At 35.6% G+C, this 18869-nt stretch overlaps 5 protein-coding genes across 7 annotated transcripts; 2 read left to right on the top strand and 3 right to left on the bottom strand.

The window, feature by feature from the left end:
• Positions 1-497: 497 nt before the first annotated feature.
• epsilonCOP (coatomer subunit epsilon) lies at positions 498-2993 on the bottom strand. Its single transcript, XM_011643172.3, has 3 exons — positions 2743-2993; positions 1773-2261; positions 498-1651 (listed from the first exon to the last, which is right to left on the bottom strand). Exons 1-3 carry the CDS (start codon positions 2851-2853, stop codon positions 1343-1345), a joined length of 909 nt encoding a protein of 302 aa, XP_011641474.1. The 5' UTR covers positions 2854-2993; the 3' UTR covers positions 498-1342.
• An 82-nt stretch (positions 2994-3075) lies between these two features.
• On the top strand, positions 3076-11212 carry Vps15 (vacuolar protein sorting 15). Of its 2 annotated transcripts, XM_011643171.3 has the most exons (17): positions 3076-3283; positions 3718-3898; positions 3983-4126; positions 4364-4518; positions 4586-4776; positions 4874-5610; positions 5707-6015; positions 6134-6517; positions 6694-7020; positions 7349-7678; positions 7825-7990; positions 8068-8181; positions 8280-8472; positions 8579-8744; positions 8826-9096; positions 9173-9503; positions 9593-11212. In XM_011643171.3, exons 1-17 carry the CDS (start codon positions 3192-3194, stop codon positions 9807-9809), a joined length of 4308 nt encoding a protein of 1435 aa, XP_011641473.3. In that variant the 5' UTR covers positions 3076-3191; the 3' UTR covers positions 9810-11212. The 2 variants fall into 2 exon arrangements, with proteins under 2 accessions (XP_011641473.3, XP_088932063.1); XM_089075937.1 differs by lacking the exon at positions 3076-3283 and having other exon boundaries at positions 3760-3898; positions 4042-4126.
• Positions 10552-13284, bottom strand: LOC112552832 (uncharacterized). 2 transcript variants are annotated; one of them, XM_089075953.1, is made up of 4 exons: positions 12934-13269; positions 12350-12491; positions 11932-11999; positions 10552-11581 (listed from the first exon to the last, which is right to left on the bottom strand). In XM_089075953.1, the coding sequence occupies exons 1-4, from the start codon at positions 12988-12990 to the stop codon at positions 11273-11275; spliced, it is 576 nt and encodes a 191-aa protein (XP_088932079.1). In that variant the 5' UTR covers positions 12991-13269; the 3' UTR covers positions 10552-11272. The 2 variants fall into 2 exon arrangements, 1 of the variants encoding a protein (XP_088932079.1); XR_016139010.1 differs by having other exon boundaries at positions 12072-13284.
• Positions 13285-13383: 99 nt separating this feature from the next.
• LOC105429915 (neuronal calcium sensor 1-like) lies at positions 13384-17778 on the top strand. The gene is made up of 5 exons (XM_089075952.1): positions 13384-13890; positions 15493-15884; positions 16179-16509; positions 16806-17004; positions 17278-17778. The coding sequence occupies exons 2-5, from the start codon at positions 15776-15778 to the stop codon at positions 17320-17322; spliced, it is 684 nt and encodes a 227-aa protein (XP_088932078.1). The 5' UTR covers positions 13384-13890; positions 15493-15775; the 3' UTR covers positions 17323-17778.
• On the bottom strand, positions 17244-18606 carry Sec20 (vesicle transport protein Sec20). Its single transcript, XM_011643174.3, has 3 exons — positions 18356-18606; positions 17771-18185; positions 17244-17709 (listed from the first exon to the last, which is right to left on the bottom strand). The coding sequence occupies exons 1-3, from the start codon at positions 18434-18436 to the stop codon at positions 17522-17524; spliced, it is 684 nt and encodes a 227-aa protein (XP_011641476.2). The 5' UTR covers positions 18437-18606; the 3' UTR covers positions 17244-17521.
• Positions 18607-18869: the final 263 nt, after the last annotated feature.

Here is an 18869-nt window from a genome sequence, read left to right on the forward strand (position 1 = left end):
TATATATATACATATACACACACATACACATCCTCATCAAAGACTATACAGGACTTAACATGAAACAGTTGTGTTATGTACAGTTTGACACTTATTCTGTTGTGAAATCAGCGTGCTCTGTTATATACAATACAGTTCTTTAAAATCTACCACTATTAATAAAGATTAAATTATTTTATATATGTCTACTTATATATGCATTATTTGTGCCATTAATTTTGAAAATTTTATAAGGAAAAAATTTTATGAATCTTTTTTTAATTTTGTTGGAAAATTTTACATATTTTATTCAAATTTATATTTTAATATTGAAATAAAATTCGATTCAAATCATTCTCAAAATTAATGGCTTGCTTATATTAAATCCTTAAAAATATAATTGTACTATATTTTATATTTTAAATCATGCTTTCACAGAAAGTTTAGATTGCATGTTTATTATCAAAAACTAGAGGATTGATGAGGAATTGACGGGGGATATCATACAAATCTATGAATTTAATGATACAAGATTTTATTTTTATAAGTTATTATAATAAGTTACTTTTATAATAAGGATATTTACAAATATTGAGGAGTAATTTGAAAATTAAAAAAAGACATTTCTTGGCTCTTGCATATTTATAATACACGAAATATTTTATTTTAATATTTCGTTTATTTGTTACATCTTTATATATAAACTGGTAATATGAATATTATATGAAGAGACATATGAAATATGTTGTCTAATTTTCGATAATTTTTAATTTTATAAAATGGCAGCCATATTTTTGTGATTATGTGAGTAATATTAGGATAAAATGGACAATAGTAATTTTTCCAGTCACGTCTCGGTTCTTGCAACTTTGAACGTTTTCACTATCCGTATACAACTTTGTTATATCTATTTTCTGTCGGTATACATATTTCTATTTAAATATAAAAACAGAATATCTTAATATTGCGTAGCAACATGTACGTCTATGGACATGTTTTTACTAAAAAAAATGCGCGTTTCTTCTACTTTGCGAATGTTTGGAATTCCAATACATTCGTAATATTATCCTAAAAGTATATTTTCTGAAGCCTAAGAATTATTACATACGATTCATTCATAACAAAAATGAAATCTAATAAAAATAATGTATATCCTTCAATAATCGAAGATCTGAAACGTACCGTAAGTGATCGGATCTATCTAGATATTTCAGTTTCAGAACACAAATTTTCTGACTAAAGAGGAAAAGTTTCGCTCATTGTACACCTTCGAGTCAAAAAGCCTAATCCACGCTTGAATCCGTTCATAATCAATACTTGATCGATCTTATCCCACGGAATGCCATAATCTGGTGAGGGGTACTCAGGCGGAAGATGAATACTGTTCTTTAAATCTATGGAATTCAATCTCTTTCTGCAAATATTCCTTGACAAAAGGATGTTCTAAATGGGAATCTTTCAACTGGCTTAAATAACGATTCGCCACTTCTGGTGGTTTACCCATATGTTGGGAGAGAACAATCATATTGATTAATGTGTCTGGATTATTACTATCCTTATCAAGAGCTTCTTGCAAGGCTGTTTCTGCTTCCTCGTATTTTGCCTGTCCGATGAAACAAGTAGCTTGACCGTTCAATAGCATGCTCGTGCTGGAATGCTTGTCAATCATTTCCTGAAATGATTTATAATCTTATCAATGGAAAAATATCGAATAATTTTAAGTAAAGAAGATTTGAAAATAAAATATATAAATGTTAAATATCTTAAAGATTCAATGGTTTATTTTGTTTCACCTGAAAGATATAATAAGCATCTTGCAACTTATCACCGCCACTGGTAATGTTTATCCATGCCTGAGCGAGTTGAGTCAAAGTATCGTCATCATCTTTTTCCTGCATTGCCTTAAGCTCTTTGCGAGCCAGATCCAGACGATCCATCTTCAGATATATCTGTAACGTTAGCGCCATGCATTCTAGATTGTCAGCGGCGCATATCACTCGATGGGCAGCCTCCAGATTCTTTTCGTGATAATAAACAGTCGCGGCCACGATCAGGAGATTGTGATTATCATGATTTATATTTTTGGTCTCTTTATCAAGTTCGGCCACTATCGCCTCCCGACGATGTGGATTAGCAAAATAGTCAGCTAGGGTCTTCAATGGCTGCAACTCCGGTGGAGACGAATTATTGATCTCATCCAGTACCACGCGGAACTTCCTCTGCGCTATATAGGCACGATAAAGGAAGACATCACGTTCCATAGCGACTTCTGGGAAGGATGTCTGTAAAGAGATGGAAATTAAATTTCTATAATTGTAAAACAGTTTACATTGCAAAGACTGTAAAGAATATATCATTAAAACTTGGTATAGAAAATATGTTAGAGTCATAATCCTTCATTGATTTGTTTCAGCATCTGGAACTTCATGTTAACTATCTTGGTAGCAATATCTGCTACCAAGTCAGAGCTCTATTTGATCGTTAAAATCTATTTGTATTGTAAATAATGTAAAATATAATGTAACATATATTCTTTTATAAATCTAAAAAACGCTATATACAATATATGGATTTTAAATACGGAACTGCAATGTCTAAATGTCCAATTTTGCGGGCTCAACTTTCCAGATTTAATTAAATTTGAAGATGATTTCGAGGTAAATAAGACAGGAGAATGTCCATTAGGAAGGATGTGACAACCGGCCACGTTGGAAGTTCAAACGGAGCGGCGCGTGGCATCATCAGGGTGGGACACCTCCTCACCTTGATCTTCTGCGCCTCGTTGATGCATTGTTGATAATTGCCGATGTAGAAATTATTTCTTACATTGAAGAGATCGTTAAAGTCCTGCTGACGTGCCATCTTGTCACTCATCGTCACCCGTAGTCTTCGGTCTCCGATAGGCTATACAGAACGCTAAAGATCCCGTGCAATTCCGTGACACACACACACACACACACACACCAGGATAACCTTTCAACTTGGCACTTGGTAGTACTGGGAATCGTCGCGTTATCAGCCAATAGTCCGCTATTTTCAGGTCAGAATTCAAGCTGAAAATGGTGAATAGTCTCTAGAGTAGTTCTCAAGAGGAATTTTAAATTATACAGGTTGGCCGCACTGCAGCTCATAAGCTGCAAAAAATCGGGAAAAATGGACGCTGCGAGCGAGCGCATTGCTTTTATCTGAGTCTTCGCTCTCGGCCAGCAAAAATGGGTAATCAACTGGTAGGCATCGCGCCCAGCCAAATATTTCCGGTAGAGCACTATCTAACAGATCACAGCGATTTATTGTTCGATGTAAAGTAAGTATTTGCTCGGATCATACTCTACTTTATCCGTGTGTATATTCTGCCAATCGCGAGCACCGTCGAGAATGCTGTCAAATCATATGTTCAAGTGCTCCTAATGCTTGATGATAAAATCAATCTGTTATTAACACTTCATTGATACTCCGGGTGTATTTGCGGGCGACATTAGCAGGTGTTACATGTATCGTATTTAGCTATCCGCATATGATATTTCCCTTTGAACGATTTTTGCATAGTTTATATTAAGCGAAATATTAGGAGTAAATCAACTAACTCAATCAAATAATTGACACATATAAATATATAGAAATATTTGTTTTATTTATGTATTTCTAAAAATCTGGGAAAATTATTTGAAATGGATTAATTGTTAAGTGGTATCTGTATAGATTCAATTGTTGATTTGTGGAATTCTTTCTTGTATACAGTTTAGGGAGCACTAGATTCTTTAAAGTAGCTCGAGCCCGTAGTCTGGAGGGCTTGATAGTTGTTAAAGTGTTCGCGATTCATGATCCAACATTGCCATTATCTACGTATAGAGACAAGCTAGAGGAAATCAGGTCAAAACTAGCCTCAGCTGTCAACTGCCTACCATTTCAACGAATGATTGTAAGCATCGTAACATGGGAACACTGTTTAAATATCTTATCGCTTATTTGAGCATGATTAGAATTAATTATATGCTTGGATTAGCTCACAGAAAAAGCAGGCTCAATAATGCGGGAATATGTCAAATATTCTCTTTATGACAGGATCAGCACTAGACCATTTTTAACAAGTATTGAGAAAAAATGGATCACTTTCCAAGTGTTGTACGCCCTTAATCAAGCTCATAAGGTATAACAATGCATGTAAAGCAAAATATTTGAAAAAAAAGATAGCTATTCAAAATAGTATAATATAAACTATTCTTCAAGTTTTTTATCTTGATTTAAAGTTTCTTATCTTGATTGGCTTATCTTATTTCCTATTTGTAACATTTATTTCCTTTAAATAAAAAAATTTAAATAAAAAAAAGATATATCTCTATTTGATTACTAAAAAGAATACCATTTCTCTCTTTTTTTCTTACAGTTTGGTGTTTGCCATGGTGATATAAAATTAGAGAATATTATGATAACCAGCTGGAACTGGGTATTACTTACGGATTTTGCCAGTTTTAAACCAACATATTTACCTGAGGATAATCCTGCGGATTTTTCGTACTTTTTTGATACCTCCAGGAGAAGGTAATCTTTAAAATCATTTTTTCTTTTTTTTTTGTAAATAATAAAAATCTATTTAATATATTTCCAGGACATGTTACATAGCGCCCGAACGATTTGTGAAAACGTTGTCTTCAGAATTGAGCAATACATTGTTATTACCAGAACAAGAGGTAAAGACAGGTGATTTGCATCCTATGATGGATATTTTTTCTGCAGGCTGTGCTTTAACTGAATTATATAATGAAGGACATCCACCATTTGATTTTTCACAACTCTTAGGTAAGTAAATTATATTTTTAAGTTTTCTGTAAATTTAAATAGAAATAAAATGTAATTGATCCTATTGCATGAATTAACATGATGTTGATACATTAAGCATACAGGAACAACGAATATTCTGTGAGTAAGCATCTGGATAGTATAGATGATTTGGGAATACGCGAGTTGCTTGGTTCAATGTTGGAAAGAAATCCGGCAAATAGAAAGAGCGCAGACACTTACCTGGCTCAAACTCGCGGCACCATTTTCCCAGAGTACTTTTATTCTTTCCTGCAGTCTTACATGCTCATCTTTTCCGCCGCTCCAATTTTATCACCGGACGAGAAAATAACACGGTTAAAGAAGGACATTGGCAATATTATAAATATACTAAAGGCAGAAGAAAGCGAACGGATGAAAATGAGTGAGACGAAACATGCGGAAACTGCAAAATCTGGTCAGTGTGAAAGTAACGTGGAGTCAATCAAGGACGATTCTGGACACAGTGAAGAGAATACGATGGTGGAAGTCGACAGTGATCAGAGTTCCGATAAGACCGACGTAAATCAAATCGACATGAAGAGTACATCACAAGATGTCGGCAGTGACATTCAGGTGGATGTAGAACCGGAAATTAAATCCGAAGATCACAAAGAAACATGTGAAGAATCTAAAAAATCGATTTCTACCTCTAGTGAAATTTTAGAAGGACTTGTTATCATAACTCAACTCGTTACATCTTGCATAAGAGGATTATATCACTCGCAATCTAAATTGCACAGTTTAGAGATATTATTAGAACTGGCTGAAAATGTTTCTGACGAAACAATTCTTGATAGAATATTACCGTATATCGTAAGTGTTGTTGAACTAATTTCAAAAAATGTCAAAATTTTTTGGACAAATTATATTTTTTATATTATTAAGCATTTTTCTTTGTGTTTTATCAAGTTCCACTTGGTTCACGATCCGGCGCCACGGGTAAGAGTATCGGCGATACACACTTTAACCAAGTGCTTACATCTTGTGAAATCGATACCATCATCGGATGTGAACATATTTCCCGAGTACATTCTACCAGGTTTAGCACACATAACTCAAGATGAGGCGGTTATTGTTAGGGCAGCTTACGCGGAGAATATTGCACACTTGGCGCATATTGCTCTGCGTTATTTGGAAAATGCTCATTTATCTAACTTGGGTAACAAAGAGGGACCAAAGCCTAGTTATGACAGTGAACTGCAAACTTTGCACGAAATGGTACAGATATTTTTTGATAGCACTTTGTAAAAAGAATAAAAGTCGTTGAAATTTCGTTGTTTATAACTAAAACTTTATTATCTTAATAATATATTCTTTATATTTTTTTTTTCTTTAGGTGCAACAATCAGTATCCATGCTGTTAACGGATTCTCAAAATTTGGTAAAACAAACATTAATGGAAAATGGAATAAACAAACTGTGTGTATTTTTCGGAAAACAGAAAGCCAACGATATTTTGCTCAGTCACGTTATCACATTTTTAAATGACAAAGAAGATAAGGAACTAAGAGGCTCTTTCTTTGAATGCATAGTCGGCGTGGCTGCATATGTCGGTTGGCATAGTAGTCCTATATTAATGCCGCTTCTACAGCAAGGTCTATCCGATCCCGAAGAATTCGTAACCACAAAGGCCATAAATGCTATGGCAACACTTACGGAATTGGGTCTGCTACATAAATCTGCTCTCTATCAATTGTTATCAGAAACTATGGTCTTCTTGGTATGTTATCATCGTGATAATATTTAATGAATCATTACTCATTTTATATATATATATATATTTATTATATATATATATATATATATATATATATATATAAAAGATATATATAAAGAAAAAAAAGTTACCAATCCTGATTAGGAAATTTATCTCACACAAAAAACTTGTGTTTCTAGGTACACCCAAATCTATGGATACGTCATGCAACTGTCGGCTTTATATCCGCGGCAGCAAGAACTTTGAATGTAGTAGATGTTCAGTGTAAAGTTCAGACGATGCTTCAACCATATCTGAAGCATTCATTGATCCAAATAGAAAAAGAAATTTTGTTACTTGAAGCACTAGTTCCTCCCATATCCAGAATAGTGTACGATTCTGTGGTGAAATATAACAATGTAGAGGAACTATTTCAAATATTTGAACAGAGGCAGGCAGCTAGAGCGAAAGCTGTAACAGGTGTGGTACCACCGCAATATAACGATATGAGTACTTCCCTAAGAAACGTAAGTTATGTTGATTAATTAGCTTATCTATCAGTTTATTGCTCCTAAGACAGGTCGTAATTTCTTTTATTCTCCATTGCATATAATTTTTAACTTTTTAATTAATAAATAATACAACAAAAAGATGAATGAAAATCAAACGTTATAATTAGTGCGCAAGATTAACGAATACAATATTACATTATAATTCATGTAAAAGACAATAAAAATGTCCGGATTTCAACTCATTTCAACTCATTTTTGAGCCATTCTCAGTGGAAATCAAATACAAAGCATAAATACATAAATTCAAGAAATACATAAAGATTCACAAGTAGTTCTTTTTTAGCTTTTTAGACGATTGAGCTCGGAATCGATGACAGAGACAGTTGAGAATCAATTACTAATCATGAAACCTCATTTAATGAAGATCAACAAGTACCGCAATTCTGCAGACTCGAAGCAAAATGTTATCAAATCCGTGGATGGTAAATTGGAGCTAAGTCCAGTGAAGGATAGGATAAGACATCATGTCGTTGTACTATATCCGGATACCAAAGGTGATTTAGCTCTTCCGCCCTTTAAGAGATTGGATCGAAGAACATCGGAATCCGTAGGCACGTATGCAACAATGAATCAAGAATGGCGTACAATGTTTGCAGCTCAAGATAACGCTCAGGTATCAAATCAGATATTGATTCTTTGTTCTCTCTCTCTCTCTCTCTCTCTCTCTCTCTCTCTCTCTCTCTCTCTCTCTCTTATTTTGTTACTTATGTTCTCTTATTTATGTTATTTACAAAAATTATTTTTATACTTTTGCGACAGCACGCTGTTGTTAAAATGTCAGACATGACTGGAAGCAGTGGCAGCCCTAGTCAAAGCATACACAGCGGAGATATTCATTTATCTCCACATCATTGCCTATCAGATATGACCAGCATTAATTCTCTCATGAACGATCATTCGCTTCACGAGCGTTCTTATATACAATGTAAGTGAAATTAATGCAAATATTAAAACAATAAAAAGTAATTAGAAAAATATTAAATAATCGTGACGATTTTGTAGATAGGTGTGCACCCTGCCGATTAGAAGTACGGCAATTAACGTATCGAAAACAAGAGCAACACGCAGCGGTGTTAAGGGCAAAACGTTGGGTCAATAACGTCACCTGCGAAGCTGGTAATTAAAATTATATTGAATTTTTCTACAAATTACATCATGCTATATTGTATGACTAAAGTATGTTTTTTTCATTCATTATTGATGTTGATTAAAAGGCTCCACATCACTGCCAAAGGATTGGAGACCCCGAGGAATTCCCGTCGCGCATCTTCATGAGCACAGAGCCGCAGTGAATAGACTGGTTTCGATACCGGATACCAACTTATTTGCAAGTAGTTCATCTGACGGATGCATTAAAATCTGGGATGCCAGCAAGATGGAGGGACGAAATATCGCTAATCGTTCTAGGTATTGTTTCTTCTTTCAAAACAATTGAAGATGGTTTTTTAATTAATAAATTATACATTTTTAGCTTAGGATTAACGCAGTCATTATTTCTTAATATGCTTTACAGGCAAACGTATATGCATAGGGGAGGTCCGCTGGTTGGTTTAACCATGTGCGACCAGGGGCAATCTTTGGCGAGCTCCGCGAGCACATCTGGAACGGTATTCGTACTTCGCATTGAGTCCAATTCCAGTAAAATGAGTTTGATTGGTACTCGTCAACTGGATCTCCAGGTGATTAGAAGGTCCTGTAATAATTTAAATACTCGATGCACAGGAGAAGTAAAGAGACGTTGCACGCGATTGATTTAATAGGAAGAAGGATGTGCTGTCGATCTTCAGTATCTAGATTCCGGCTCGCAATCGGTTCTTGTATACGCCTCGTTATACGGATCGCTGGTAGGATGGGATTTACGATGTCCCGGTACAACATGGCGCTTGGAAAACGATTTGAAGCACGGAGTCATTACATCATTTTGCGTAAATAGTCATCAGCAATGGCTGACTCTCGGCACAAGCTCGGGTATTCATACCTGTTGGGACTTGAGGTTTCAATTGCCGATAACTAGCATTAAACATCCGACAGGTAGATTATCTCGCCGATTTCATTATTTTTTATTGCTTTCGATATAGTTTTAAAATCTAATTATCGTTTTCTTCAGGCGCCAGAGTACGAAAGGTAATTACGCATCCGACGGAACATTCATGGATAATCTCTGCGGTGCAAGGTAATAATGAGATCTCTATGTGGAATCTGGAGACCAATCACCGACAGATGGTTTTATGGGCATCGAGCGCCCCGCCATTGAGCCGTACTCAGACCGGTCATACTGTATGTGCCATGTATGCCGGATGTATCGATTGCTCGGGCTTTCTTCTGGCCGGTGGCACCGATATGCGATTACGTTTCTGGGATTTTAATAGACCTACTGCATCCTACGTTGCTTTGCCCGCTGCTAATGACATCCTCACACCAAATTCATTAGCATACGAGTCAGTAATCGATTATATAAAATTAATTATTTTACTATGTGCATGTATATTATATATTCCATGTACGATATCGTTTTCTGTGTTTACAGTTTACGTTTGATAGACGGAACGAACGTTGTGCAAGAAGTATTGGTGGACGACGAGTCTAATCCATTATCTGGAAGCGATGCAAGAGGAAGAAACATAGAGGAGAGCGGTCCTGAGACTCCACCCTCCGGCCAACATGACACAATCTCTGCTGTGTCCATGTCGAATATGTGTATTCTCACCGGCAGTACGGATGGTCTGATACAAGTCTGGAAATGATTATTCTTGCTTCTGAATTCAATTCCAAAGTTCCTCGCTGGACGATAACAGATTTTGCCAGTGCAAAGTGGAATTTTTCTCCTGTAATAATGAAATCATTGTGATCCAAGTAAGAAATAAGTTATTTTAGAATTGTCCAGGCAAATTATCCAGCAATGCCGGACAATGATCATAGTATAATTTATTTAAGAATAGTCACGAGAAGGAAATATGATAAAGCGGTATAAATATAATACCAATATCTCATTCGGCAAAAATTACTAATCATATTTTTTTATACCGCGATTTATCAATGGCAAGTCTCATTGGGAATTATAATATCTCATTGTGCAAAAAAAGTAGATTTTACAAATTAAATCTATTCTCAGATTTATTCACGTTTATATAATTTTAAATAAAATTGGAAATTTTTGTCATTTTACAAATTGTAAATATACATATTCACGCTGATCACTATTGTGAACTAAATATTTGTTATATAATTTGTGGGGTATTGCAATTCAAATTATATTTATTATTCAATTTGCTTGGACAATGTGGTTAATGACTTACCGCTTTTTTAAATTACAAACATCAACGTACACATAACGTACACACAAAGCCGTGTCGTACTAACTCTGTGATCCTGGACTGTACATAGACCATGTAATATACATGATATTTAATATTACCAATGATTACGATTGCGCTGTAAAAGCGTGCATTTTTTTTAAAATTGAACGTAAACTTATAATGTAATATACATGATGTATATAATTTATTTTTATACGTAAGAAAAGAAAAAGAAAGAGTATTATTGATGTATTAGGCAGATATAACGGGCTTAGAATGTTGATGCTACATAGATCAACAGATAAACCTTTGAAGTAACTATATTTAAGTTAGCGAATATTTAGCGAATCCATATACGCACAATAAATTTAATGCTGAAAGGTGAGAAAAATCGCACTGATGTCAAGTAACTTTGCACCATGATGGAACATTCTTAAGACTTACAGGATGTCCGAAAAAGTAATCTGTTATATTTTTTTTTACCATTAATTTTTTTTTTCACTCTGATACGAAATTGCTTTCAGTGCGCTAAGTTTTGTAGCATGTTTTCTGTTCTTGTTTTCGACTGTGTAAATTTAACGCAAGTGTGAACGGATCGAGAAACGAGGCGAAATGGAATTCGTGTACAAAAGCTGCAAACGATTATTCCCTCGCTTCGTACTTTACATGATGAATGCGTACAGTAAGTAGCTATGTGTAATCACGAATATTTATGTACTAGTTTGCTAGTATCGTCACACACACGGACACGTACATACGTACACGCAATCATAATGACTGAAATACTCGTAACCGGTGAACGTATACTGTCTGAAGCTACGTTGTTACAATAAATTCATATTTTTAACGCACACTATGATTTTCGCTTGCATTTGGCACGACAAATCGCGAGTCCGATTTGAAAGTTCCCTTTACCAGGGACAGACAGGTGCGGCAGGATAAGGCACGCGTCCTGGGAATGCGTACGAGTCCGGATTTATAGTCCTGCAGATTTGCTTCCAACGCTCTTTCCCACCTCTACCTTGACGATACGGTCTGTTTGTATAATATCCAGTATTGCGAACATCATACGAGGATTGCTGAGGAAACCATAGATCGAGCCAAGGTATACAAAAAGCGGAGCTGACTAACAGTAACAGCAGGAAGATTAACTTCATCTTAATTGCATTTCCTGCAAACGTCGGACGTAATCTTGTAACAGTCTTTTTATAAGCAATAATCTGGAAAAAAAACAGATTATTTTTTATTTTGGGTTTTATGAATGAGTTTTTCTTTAAATCTTAGTGTTAAAATTTAATTGTTTAGCTTACATTACTTTACATTTAAATTTCTGAACTAAATTAAAAAAAATGAAATAAGATCAGTACATTTTTTGTGTGGAGAAATATCTATTTTAATTTAAAATAAATTTTTATGTAAAGAATTTTGTTGAAATCATTCAAGAAAAACAAGACTTTTTTTCATTCATATTTAATCTCTTGAAATTTGCTTGATTTTCTTGAATTATCTATATTGCAATAGAAATGATTATTATGTAATTGAAGTAACGTAAGATTATTATTTCACTTACATCAATCACTTTGCTTTGATCTCTCTGATATCTGTACAAGCTATCTATAATAACATCAAGTGGAAGTCCTGCAAATAAAGAACGAAAGTTAATAAGTGATTGCAGTCCGATTGCATTTATTTAACGCTCGCCAATATTACCACTTCGGTCGCAGTGTCGCAGTGCTCATAGCAATACACTAAAGTAAGCAAAATAGGGACAACGCGTTCACGCACCAAAAAACCATATAATGAAAACATTGTTGCGTCACGGACTTGACGTTTTCTTATTGCGACTTTCACACTTTCTGAATTGCGATTAACAACGATGCGACGTCTTTTCTGGGTACTCTACCCAGAACGTCTACGTTTCACTAACTGGATTATAATATACATCTATCCATACGATATGAGAAAATGAAATGCTTAAAACCACGTACGGGACTGCAAGATAGTGGCTGTATACAAAAGCGTGGATACGATAATCAGCTTCTGCTTATTCACAAAGATCTGTAACAAGTACACTACCGCAATGGAGAGATGCTGGATTCTTCCCGCTGTTTTATATGCCGGTCTACCGCCCTACCGCTCAGAAAAATGCGCGGTTAATAGTGAATCTGCATTGTCTCTGGCTGAAGAAGAGTCTCAGGATACCGAATACACACATATTTGATTAGCTTTAGTAAGAATAATAGTCCTTCATATTATATAAAAAAAATGGTGTGATCATACAAATTAAAGGGAGGAATGACTTTGAATGATAAACATATACCAGAAAAATCGACATTTAATTTTGTTAACTAATAATAATTGAATCATTAATTGAATAGTTCAACGTGTATTTAATTCTATTGAATTACAAATAGATTCGATCTTCAATTTCTTCAATTATAGATTTTCTATCTACAAGTTCCTTCCTTTGATGTTCTAAAATCATTTGAGAAATATCGAGCATTTTAAATTTCTATTATCCAGATATACGGTCTAGTTTATAACATTTTGCGTTCTAAAGTTTTCGATTTACATTTTCGTGATGGAAGCTTCGGAATTTAGACGAATGGAATGGAATTAAGATCTTCATGATTCTTCTATCAGATTCTGATCAAGCTACCGAAGAGATTTCATATTCCACCAAGTTCCGTCTTCTCACGATTATTTCCTTGATTTGGGATTCCGCACGTGCTGACGAAATGACGCACACGCTTACGCGCTTTTGAACTTGGGGAAGGCCCTTTCCCCGTTGTCTTCGCTCGTGCATTGATTTATATGCAACGTTCGTAGCTCTCGTTCGCTCCCTCGCTCGCGTATTCCGCGCACGCAGAAATATCGTTCGCCAGGAATACAGGGAGATATATAAGATAATGATATCATCGTAATACTATCATTGCTCATTTATCTGGCATCTGGTCGTCGCATCTTATGGTAATGAAATTTTCACGTGACTCCTGGATGCAAAGGAAGAGAAAAAAAAAAAAAAAAAAGAGAGAAGAACCTGCGTACGCCAATAACGATCGCTCTCAGAAGACGCAGGGGCGGATAACCGTGCGATCATGATTGCGATTAGATCGCGGATGGTTTCCGCCGGATTAGCATTCGATGTTTAATTCATGATCGTGCTTTCGGCCGCGGCTTGTAGGGTAGTAGGAGGCGGTATCCGTGAAATCCGGTGTTCCCTCTACATGAAATAATAATCTTGCATACGTAACGCGTTGCCGGCCACGTGCTTGCGTGTCGTTGCGTGCATCCGATCATAAAGCGCACCGCGGGTGAATTTCGCGTCTCGCGTTTTCCTCAGGATTGCGAAAAGGGATCGCGTGACCTGCATTATAATACGCGATCTGCGCAGACCGGATCGTGTGCTATATATATGTACTTCATCCTCGCGTCCAGTTCTTCCGACGGCTGACGCCGAACTTCATTGGAAGTTGCTCTACATCCAAATATCGTGTCAAGGACGCTGCTTGCGCCGATACCGAAAACTGTAACGGATTATCTTATCAAACAAACTTGACACACTTTCCGCACCGTGAAATGGATCACACGGCCAAAAGCAAATTGCCTCTCGATCCCTTGAATTTTTCTCCGAAAATTGATATTCTTTTAAAATATTTCCCCAGATAAAAAAATCAAATTAAATATTTCTCTAGATTACACCTTTTAGCGAAATCTCGTTGACGAAATCTGCACGAAATATTCTTCCGTATTATTTTATTATCTAAACTGCGTATTTAATTGCTTGACGACGTAAATATTCAAGTATAGAGAAGATTTTTAATTAAATTCGCAAGAATAGAACAATATGAAGAGAGAAATAATAGTTATAATTATTATATTATTATTATATTAATATATATTATATTATATATAATTGTTTCAATGGTGCGATGTAAGTCATGTAAATCCATTGTTTTTCCTCCCAGCTTTTAATCCTGCTCAGAGGAAAAGATAAGTTGCGCAATTACCGTCAATCCACGTTGGTGCAAATTAGCTCTTACAGAGGATACAGCTTTTTTCCGTTTGTCGTTTTATGCGAAGTCTTTCTCAACCTCATTCACATCGCACGCAATCTCTCTTACAGGAAACCGACTATAAGATACTGGTAATCAATCTTTAATCGCATAAACCGGATTGTACGCCACATAAAAAGAAACTGGGTTACACATAAACAAATAACTCGAGTTGCCTTGAGAAATTTCATTGAGGGTTGACGAGCTCATTTATCGAGTACTATTCGGCCGACGACAAGGCCGGTCACTTCTCGCAACTTCATACGATCGTCTCCACGCTTGACGGAATTATGAATTCTTCTACGAAAGGGTGACCTCTCGAAATATCGTTGAGCATTATTGACGGATCATTGAGTAACGGGCTCGATTTGCTCTGCCGATTTCCTATTACCGTAACAGTCAGTTTCCAATCCATCCGACTATTAATAGCGTTTGGCAGAGAAAGTCTGCCTACATAGTTTTTAGACATAAAGAAGCTCGCGATAAACGAGCGATTCTTTTATCAACTTATTTTCCAAAATTTCACCGCAATGGAATTATGAAAAAATTTGTAACATGTAATTTAAAAATACCTTTAGATAAATTCAATGCCATGTATAATGTATGGGGGAAGTGCGTAATGGTAAATCTATTTAAGAAACTCGCTTTCATCTATTGACTCACAAACAAAGTTTGTGGGTGGAGGAAGCCTTGAGAAGAGATGCATCGAATCGTTTTCCGTGCGAAAGCTTCGGTGTCTCGCCCCCATATTTACTTCCGCGAATTTTTGGCAAGAAATACCAGAAATGCTTTCTCGAAGAAGCATTTACGGCTTCTACCTCCTCTCTCCTCTTTTCTTCTTTACTGAGAATTTATCCGCCAGATCTGACAACGGATCGGATCAAGTTAGCTTTGCTCTTGCCAATTGACGCAATGATAAGACGAGACTGACATTCGATCGCGAAATTCAAGGATCCAAATATAAAATAACGACTCGCTTAATAGCTTGAGTCGCTAATAATCATACGCAGTTATTGCTAACAAAATTACATTACGAAGAAATCATTATTCATCCATATTCATTGTTGTGGATCTAGGAATAAAGGTTTATTAAAGGCAACCTGGTTGGATGAGACCGATCCGATGCGCCTAAAAACATCCATGAACTTGCACCCGTACATCGTTTTCTCGTTGGGATTTGCAGACATGCCGCGTAAATCGTCTAAATATTTTGGCTACTGCAGACTTCATCAAAACTGCTTCATGCAGTCGGCTGCACCACGTGCGTCAGTTTCGCTCTGTTCGACGCTTGCTGAAAAGCTTTGAACACTGTCAATCTCGTTAGGTGTTATCCCACGTGCCTGTCCGAGTTCCTTTCGAATGTCAAATCACGGCAATGATGATTGCGAGTCCCTGCGCCGGTCCAGCCTTTCCGCAAAGATGCAACGTAGCCTGAGAAAGATGAGAAAAAGCATCCAAAAGATTACTGGTAACAATATCCGATTTGCCATTTCTAAAATAAATAATTTGAAGTCTTCTGATAACATTGGTCTTCTGATACATTTGGCATCGAAACTGTAAAAATAAAAAAAATTAACTGAATTGTGTAACATTAATTTAATTTTATTACAATTACAGTTTCATGGGGCTATAAAGAATTTGACAATTTTATGATTAAAAATTTGATATTTGAGATTTCGATCAAATAATTACTTTTTTGTCGCATTGGAAACGTTTTAATAAATTTACAGATATTTACTATGTAACTTGATCGTTTTCGTAGAGAGCATCCACGAGGACGATAAACATTCGTTATATATTTCCCCCGAGCAACTGTCCACGTTGACCTGGCGAACTGGCTTCTCCAAAAACGAAATTCGCAAGCTATATCGCGCTTTCAAGCAGCTGTGCCCGAGAGGATGTGCGACATCCGGTGACTTGAAGCCTGCGTATGCCAAATTATTCCCGCTTGGCGATCCGGCCAGATACGCGCAAATTTTGTTCAACAGCTTCGACAGAGATGGTGATGGTATCGTCAGTTTCAGCGATCTTCTTGAAGCCATGACAACGATCATCAACGGCAATATGGATCAGAAGCTTTCCTGGATATTCGGGTGAGAGTTTATCTCTCGTTCTCTGTATTTTTATTAATAAACTTTGAATTCTCTAGATAAAGATGGATAATTGTAGACCTGTAGATTTTTTGTAAATAAAATTTGACGCGAAGGATTTAATTATGTAGTCATTCAAGTGATAGGGGATATCATTTATGTGATTAGGAGATATCATTTATTCACGCATTCTTTTGGATTAGAAGAATTGATTCCTTCTCAGTTAAATTGATAATCTCCGAACCAAAGCGATAAATGCCAACTCGTGAAATGCTCTCTTCGGATTTATTGCTTGCTAGGTTCTACGATTTGAATGGAGATGGTTGTATCACGAGACAAGAGATGCTGATCACAGTATCTGCGATTTACGAAATGGTACAAGACGCACAGGCCATCCAATCCGTGGTTAACAGACAAGTAGACAGGTTCTTTGAGAAGATGGATGCGAATAAAGATGGTGTGGTTTCCAAGGAAGAATTTATGAGCGGTTGTAAAAATGTATGGAAATATCCGTCTTATCATAATTCATATTTAAGAAGGACCCTGTTTAGCAATGAAATTTTTTATCGACTATATTCTAACTTCTCAATATAAGACACTAAATTCACATTATCAAAAATTTGTAAAAAAATATTATTTGTTTTGCTATTACTGCTTTTAATAATATTAAAATATTATTAAAATTCATATAATGCAATAAAATATATTTTAACAACGGTGAATGTAAAATGTATATATGCAGAGATATCTTATAATTCTATTTTTTTACAGGACGCTATTATATACAACCAGTTGCTCTTATTTAACAAGATCTGATGATGGAAAATAATAAATCTTAAAAAATTAATGAATAATTTATATATAAAGTTATTAAAACATTTATAAAAGTTCATCCCATGTCCACCTCTCTCTCACTCTTGAAAATGGTACATATATCACATTATTTCCTCCTTCCCTATATATGATACAAGAATGTCTGAACAATTTGATATCATGTTAAACACTCGATACATGCTCAAAACAATCTCTTTTGTAGAATGTAAAATACACAAGCGAGGAAAAAGGCAAACGCCAATACAAACAATGCTTTGTCAGTAACTTCTCGTCTACCATATTTTCCTAATAGCTTCCCCGATTGCATTATTGCTTGTTGCTGATGCTCTAATTCATCCTTGGTGTTGTCAACCTTATCCGAAGATGTCACTGAAACAAAAATGGTCTGTAGAATCCTGATATTTGTCGAATAACGAAATAAAATACATACACAGTGTATCCAGTGTGTCGGCGCTTCTTTGAGCTGTTTCAGCCAGGTGCCTAGAGATGCTCAATAATTTATCCGTTACTTGGCTAGACGCGTTTGACAGACTCTGTTTGTCATGTCGTCTACGGAGAGCGTTTTGCCGGTCCTCTGGCATCGAGAATAGATTTTCTCTTGCCAGTTTGTCGATAACACATGCGCTGACAACGTTGGCCTTGCGGAAGGCTGCCAGGGAAGTATTCAGCTGCTCTTTATAACTATCTACCGTAGATAGAAGCTCGGCTTTCTTCTTCTCATCCACCTCAGTTTCAGCAACGGACGCCAAATGTTCTATGGAGATTTTCAAGACGGCTATCTTAGCTCTACCCTCCGCATTGAGCTCATCCAGTATCTCCAACGGTCCGCTGCATTGCTGTATATCCTTCGCAATGAAGAGATAACTTGTTAAATACGAATTATTGATTCGACTTATTGTAATATAATTTGCAATATGTTTTTCACTATTATTATCTAATCGTTCTGCTATTTCTATATTAAAATGAAATACTGAAATTAGGTTATATTATGTCCATCGTGATAATATGTATTTACCTGTATTAAAGCGTTTACTTGAAGCTGATATTTAACGATATCTTGACGTATTAATTCCACCGCGTAACCGTCGGGATCCATTGAATTATTTTATTCGTACGTTAGCTTTATGTGTATAGCGTACATATGTAAGCAAAATACTCTCTCCGATCAGCTGATGTGGAACTAGATGCCGAACTGTCAACGGACACGTGCGACGTACGCGTTCGTCTAATTTCACAAATTTCTATTACGAGTTTCATTCCATACGACTGACATATCTTTATTATACAAATATTCATTTCAAATATTAGAAAATAAAAACTGAGGCGAAATAATTTAGGAAAGTTAGAGAGGAAATTAAAAATCTTATATTTTTACTCGATAAAAAATTTTTTATATAAAAACATATACAAAATATATATAAATATATATGTATATAAATATACATATGTGTTCATATTAGTTTCAATCTTTATAAAATTTCTGTTTGGTTTAAGAAAAAAAATAATAAAATAATGAAAAACATAAAAAA

The sequence above is a fragment of the Pogonomyrmex barbatus genome, unplaced genomic scaffold (assembly GCF_055798465.1).
Source record: "Pogonomyrmex barbatus isolate J1 unplaced genomic scaffold, ASM5579846v1 scaffold2, whole genome shotgun sequence".
NCBI classification, from domain to species: Eukaryota; Metazoa; Arthropoda; class Insecta; order Hymenoptera; family Formicidae; genus Pogonomyrmex; species Pogonomyrmex barbatus.

Coding starts and splice junctions, on each gene's coding strand:
- epsilonCOP (XM_011643172.3), bottom strand. CDS start 2,853: ATGAGTGACAAGATGGCACGTCAGCAGGACTTTAACGATCTCTTCAAT. Junction 2,262..2,742: donor ACGAGGCGCAGAAGATCAAG/GTGAGGAGGTGT, acceptor ATCTCTTTACAG/ACATCCTTCCCAGAAGTCGC. Junction 1,652..1,772: donor ATGCTTATTATATCTTTCAG/GTGAAACAAAAT, acceptor AAATCATTTCAG/GAAATGATTGACAAGCATTC.
- Vps15 (XM_011643171.3), top strand. CDS start 3,192: ATGGGTAATCAACTGGTAGGCATCGCGCCCAGCCAAATATTTCCGGTA. Junction 4,127..4,363: donor CCCTTAATCAAGCTCATAAG/GTATAACAATGC, acceptor TTTTTCTTACAG/TTTGGTGTTTGCCATGGTGA. Junction 4,777..4,873: donor TGATTTTTCACAACTCTTAG/GTAAGTAAATTA, acceptor TGATACATTAAG/CATACAGGAACAACGAATAT.
- LOC112552832 (XM_089075953.1), bottom strand. CDS start 12,990: ATGAAGATCTTAATTCCATTCCATTCGTCTAAATTCCGAAGCTTCCAT. Junction 12,492..12,933: donor GAAGCTTCCATCACGAAAAT/GTAAATCGAAAA, acceptor TCTGAGCGGTAG/GGCGGTAGACCGGCATATAA. Junction 11,582..11,931: donor ATCAAAGCAAAGTGATTGAT/GTAAGTGAAATA, acceptor TTTTTTTTCCAG/ATTATTGCTTATAAAAAGAC.
- LOC105429915 (XM_089075952.1), top strand. CDS start 15,776: ATGTCAAATCACGGCAATGATGATTGCGAGTCCCTGCGCCGGTCCAGC. Junction 15,885..16,178: donor AAGCATCCAAAAGATTACTG/GTAACAATATCC, acceptor TCGTTTTCGTAG/AGAGCATCCACGAGGACGAT. Junction 16,510..16,805: donor AAGCTTTCCTGGATATTCGG/GTGAGAGTTTAT, acceptor ATTGCTTGCTAG/GTTCTACGATTTGAATGGAG.
- Sec20 (XM_011643174.3), bottom strand. CDS start 18,436: ATGGATCCCGACGGTTACGCGGTGGAATTAATACGTCAAGATATCGTT. Junction 18,186..18,355: donor AAGTAAACGCTTTAATACAG/GTAAATACATAT, acceptor TTCATTGCGAAG/GATATACAGCAATGCAGCGG. Junction 17,710..17,770: donor CGACACACTGGATACACTGT/GTATGTATTTTA, acceptor TTTTTGTTTCAG/TGACATCTTCGGATAAGGTT.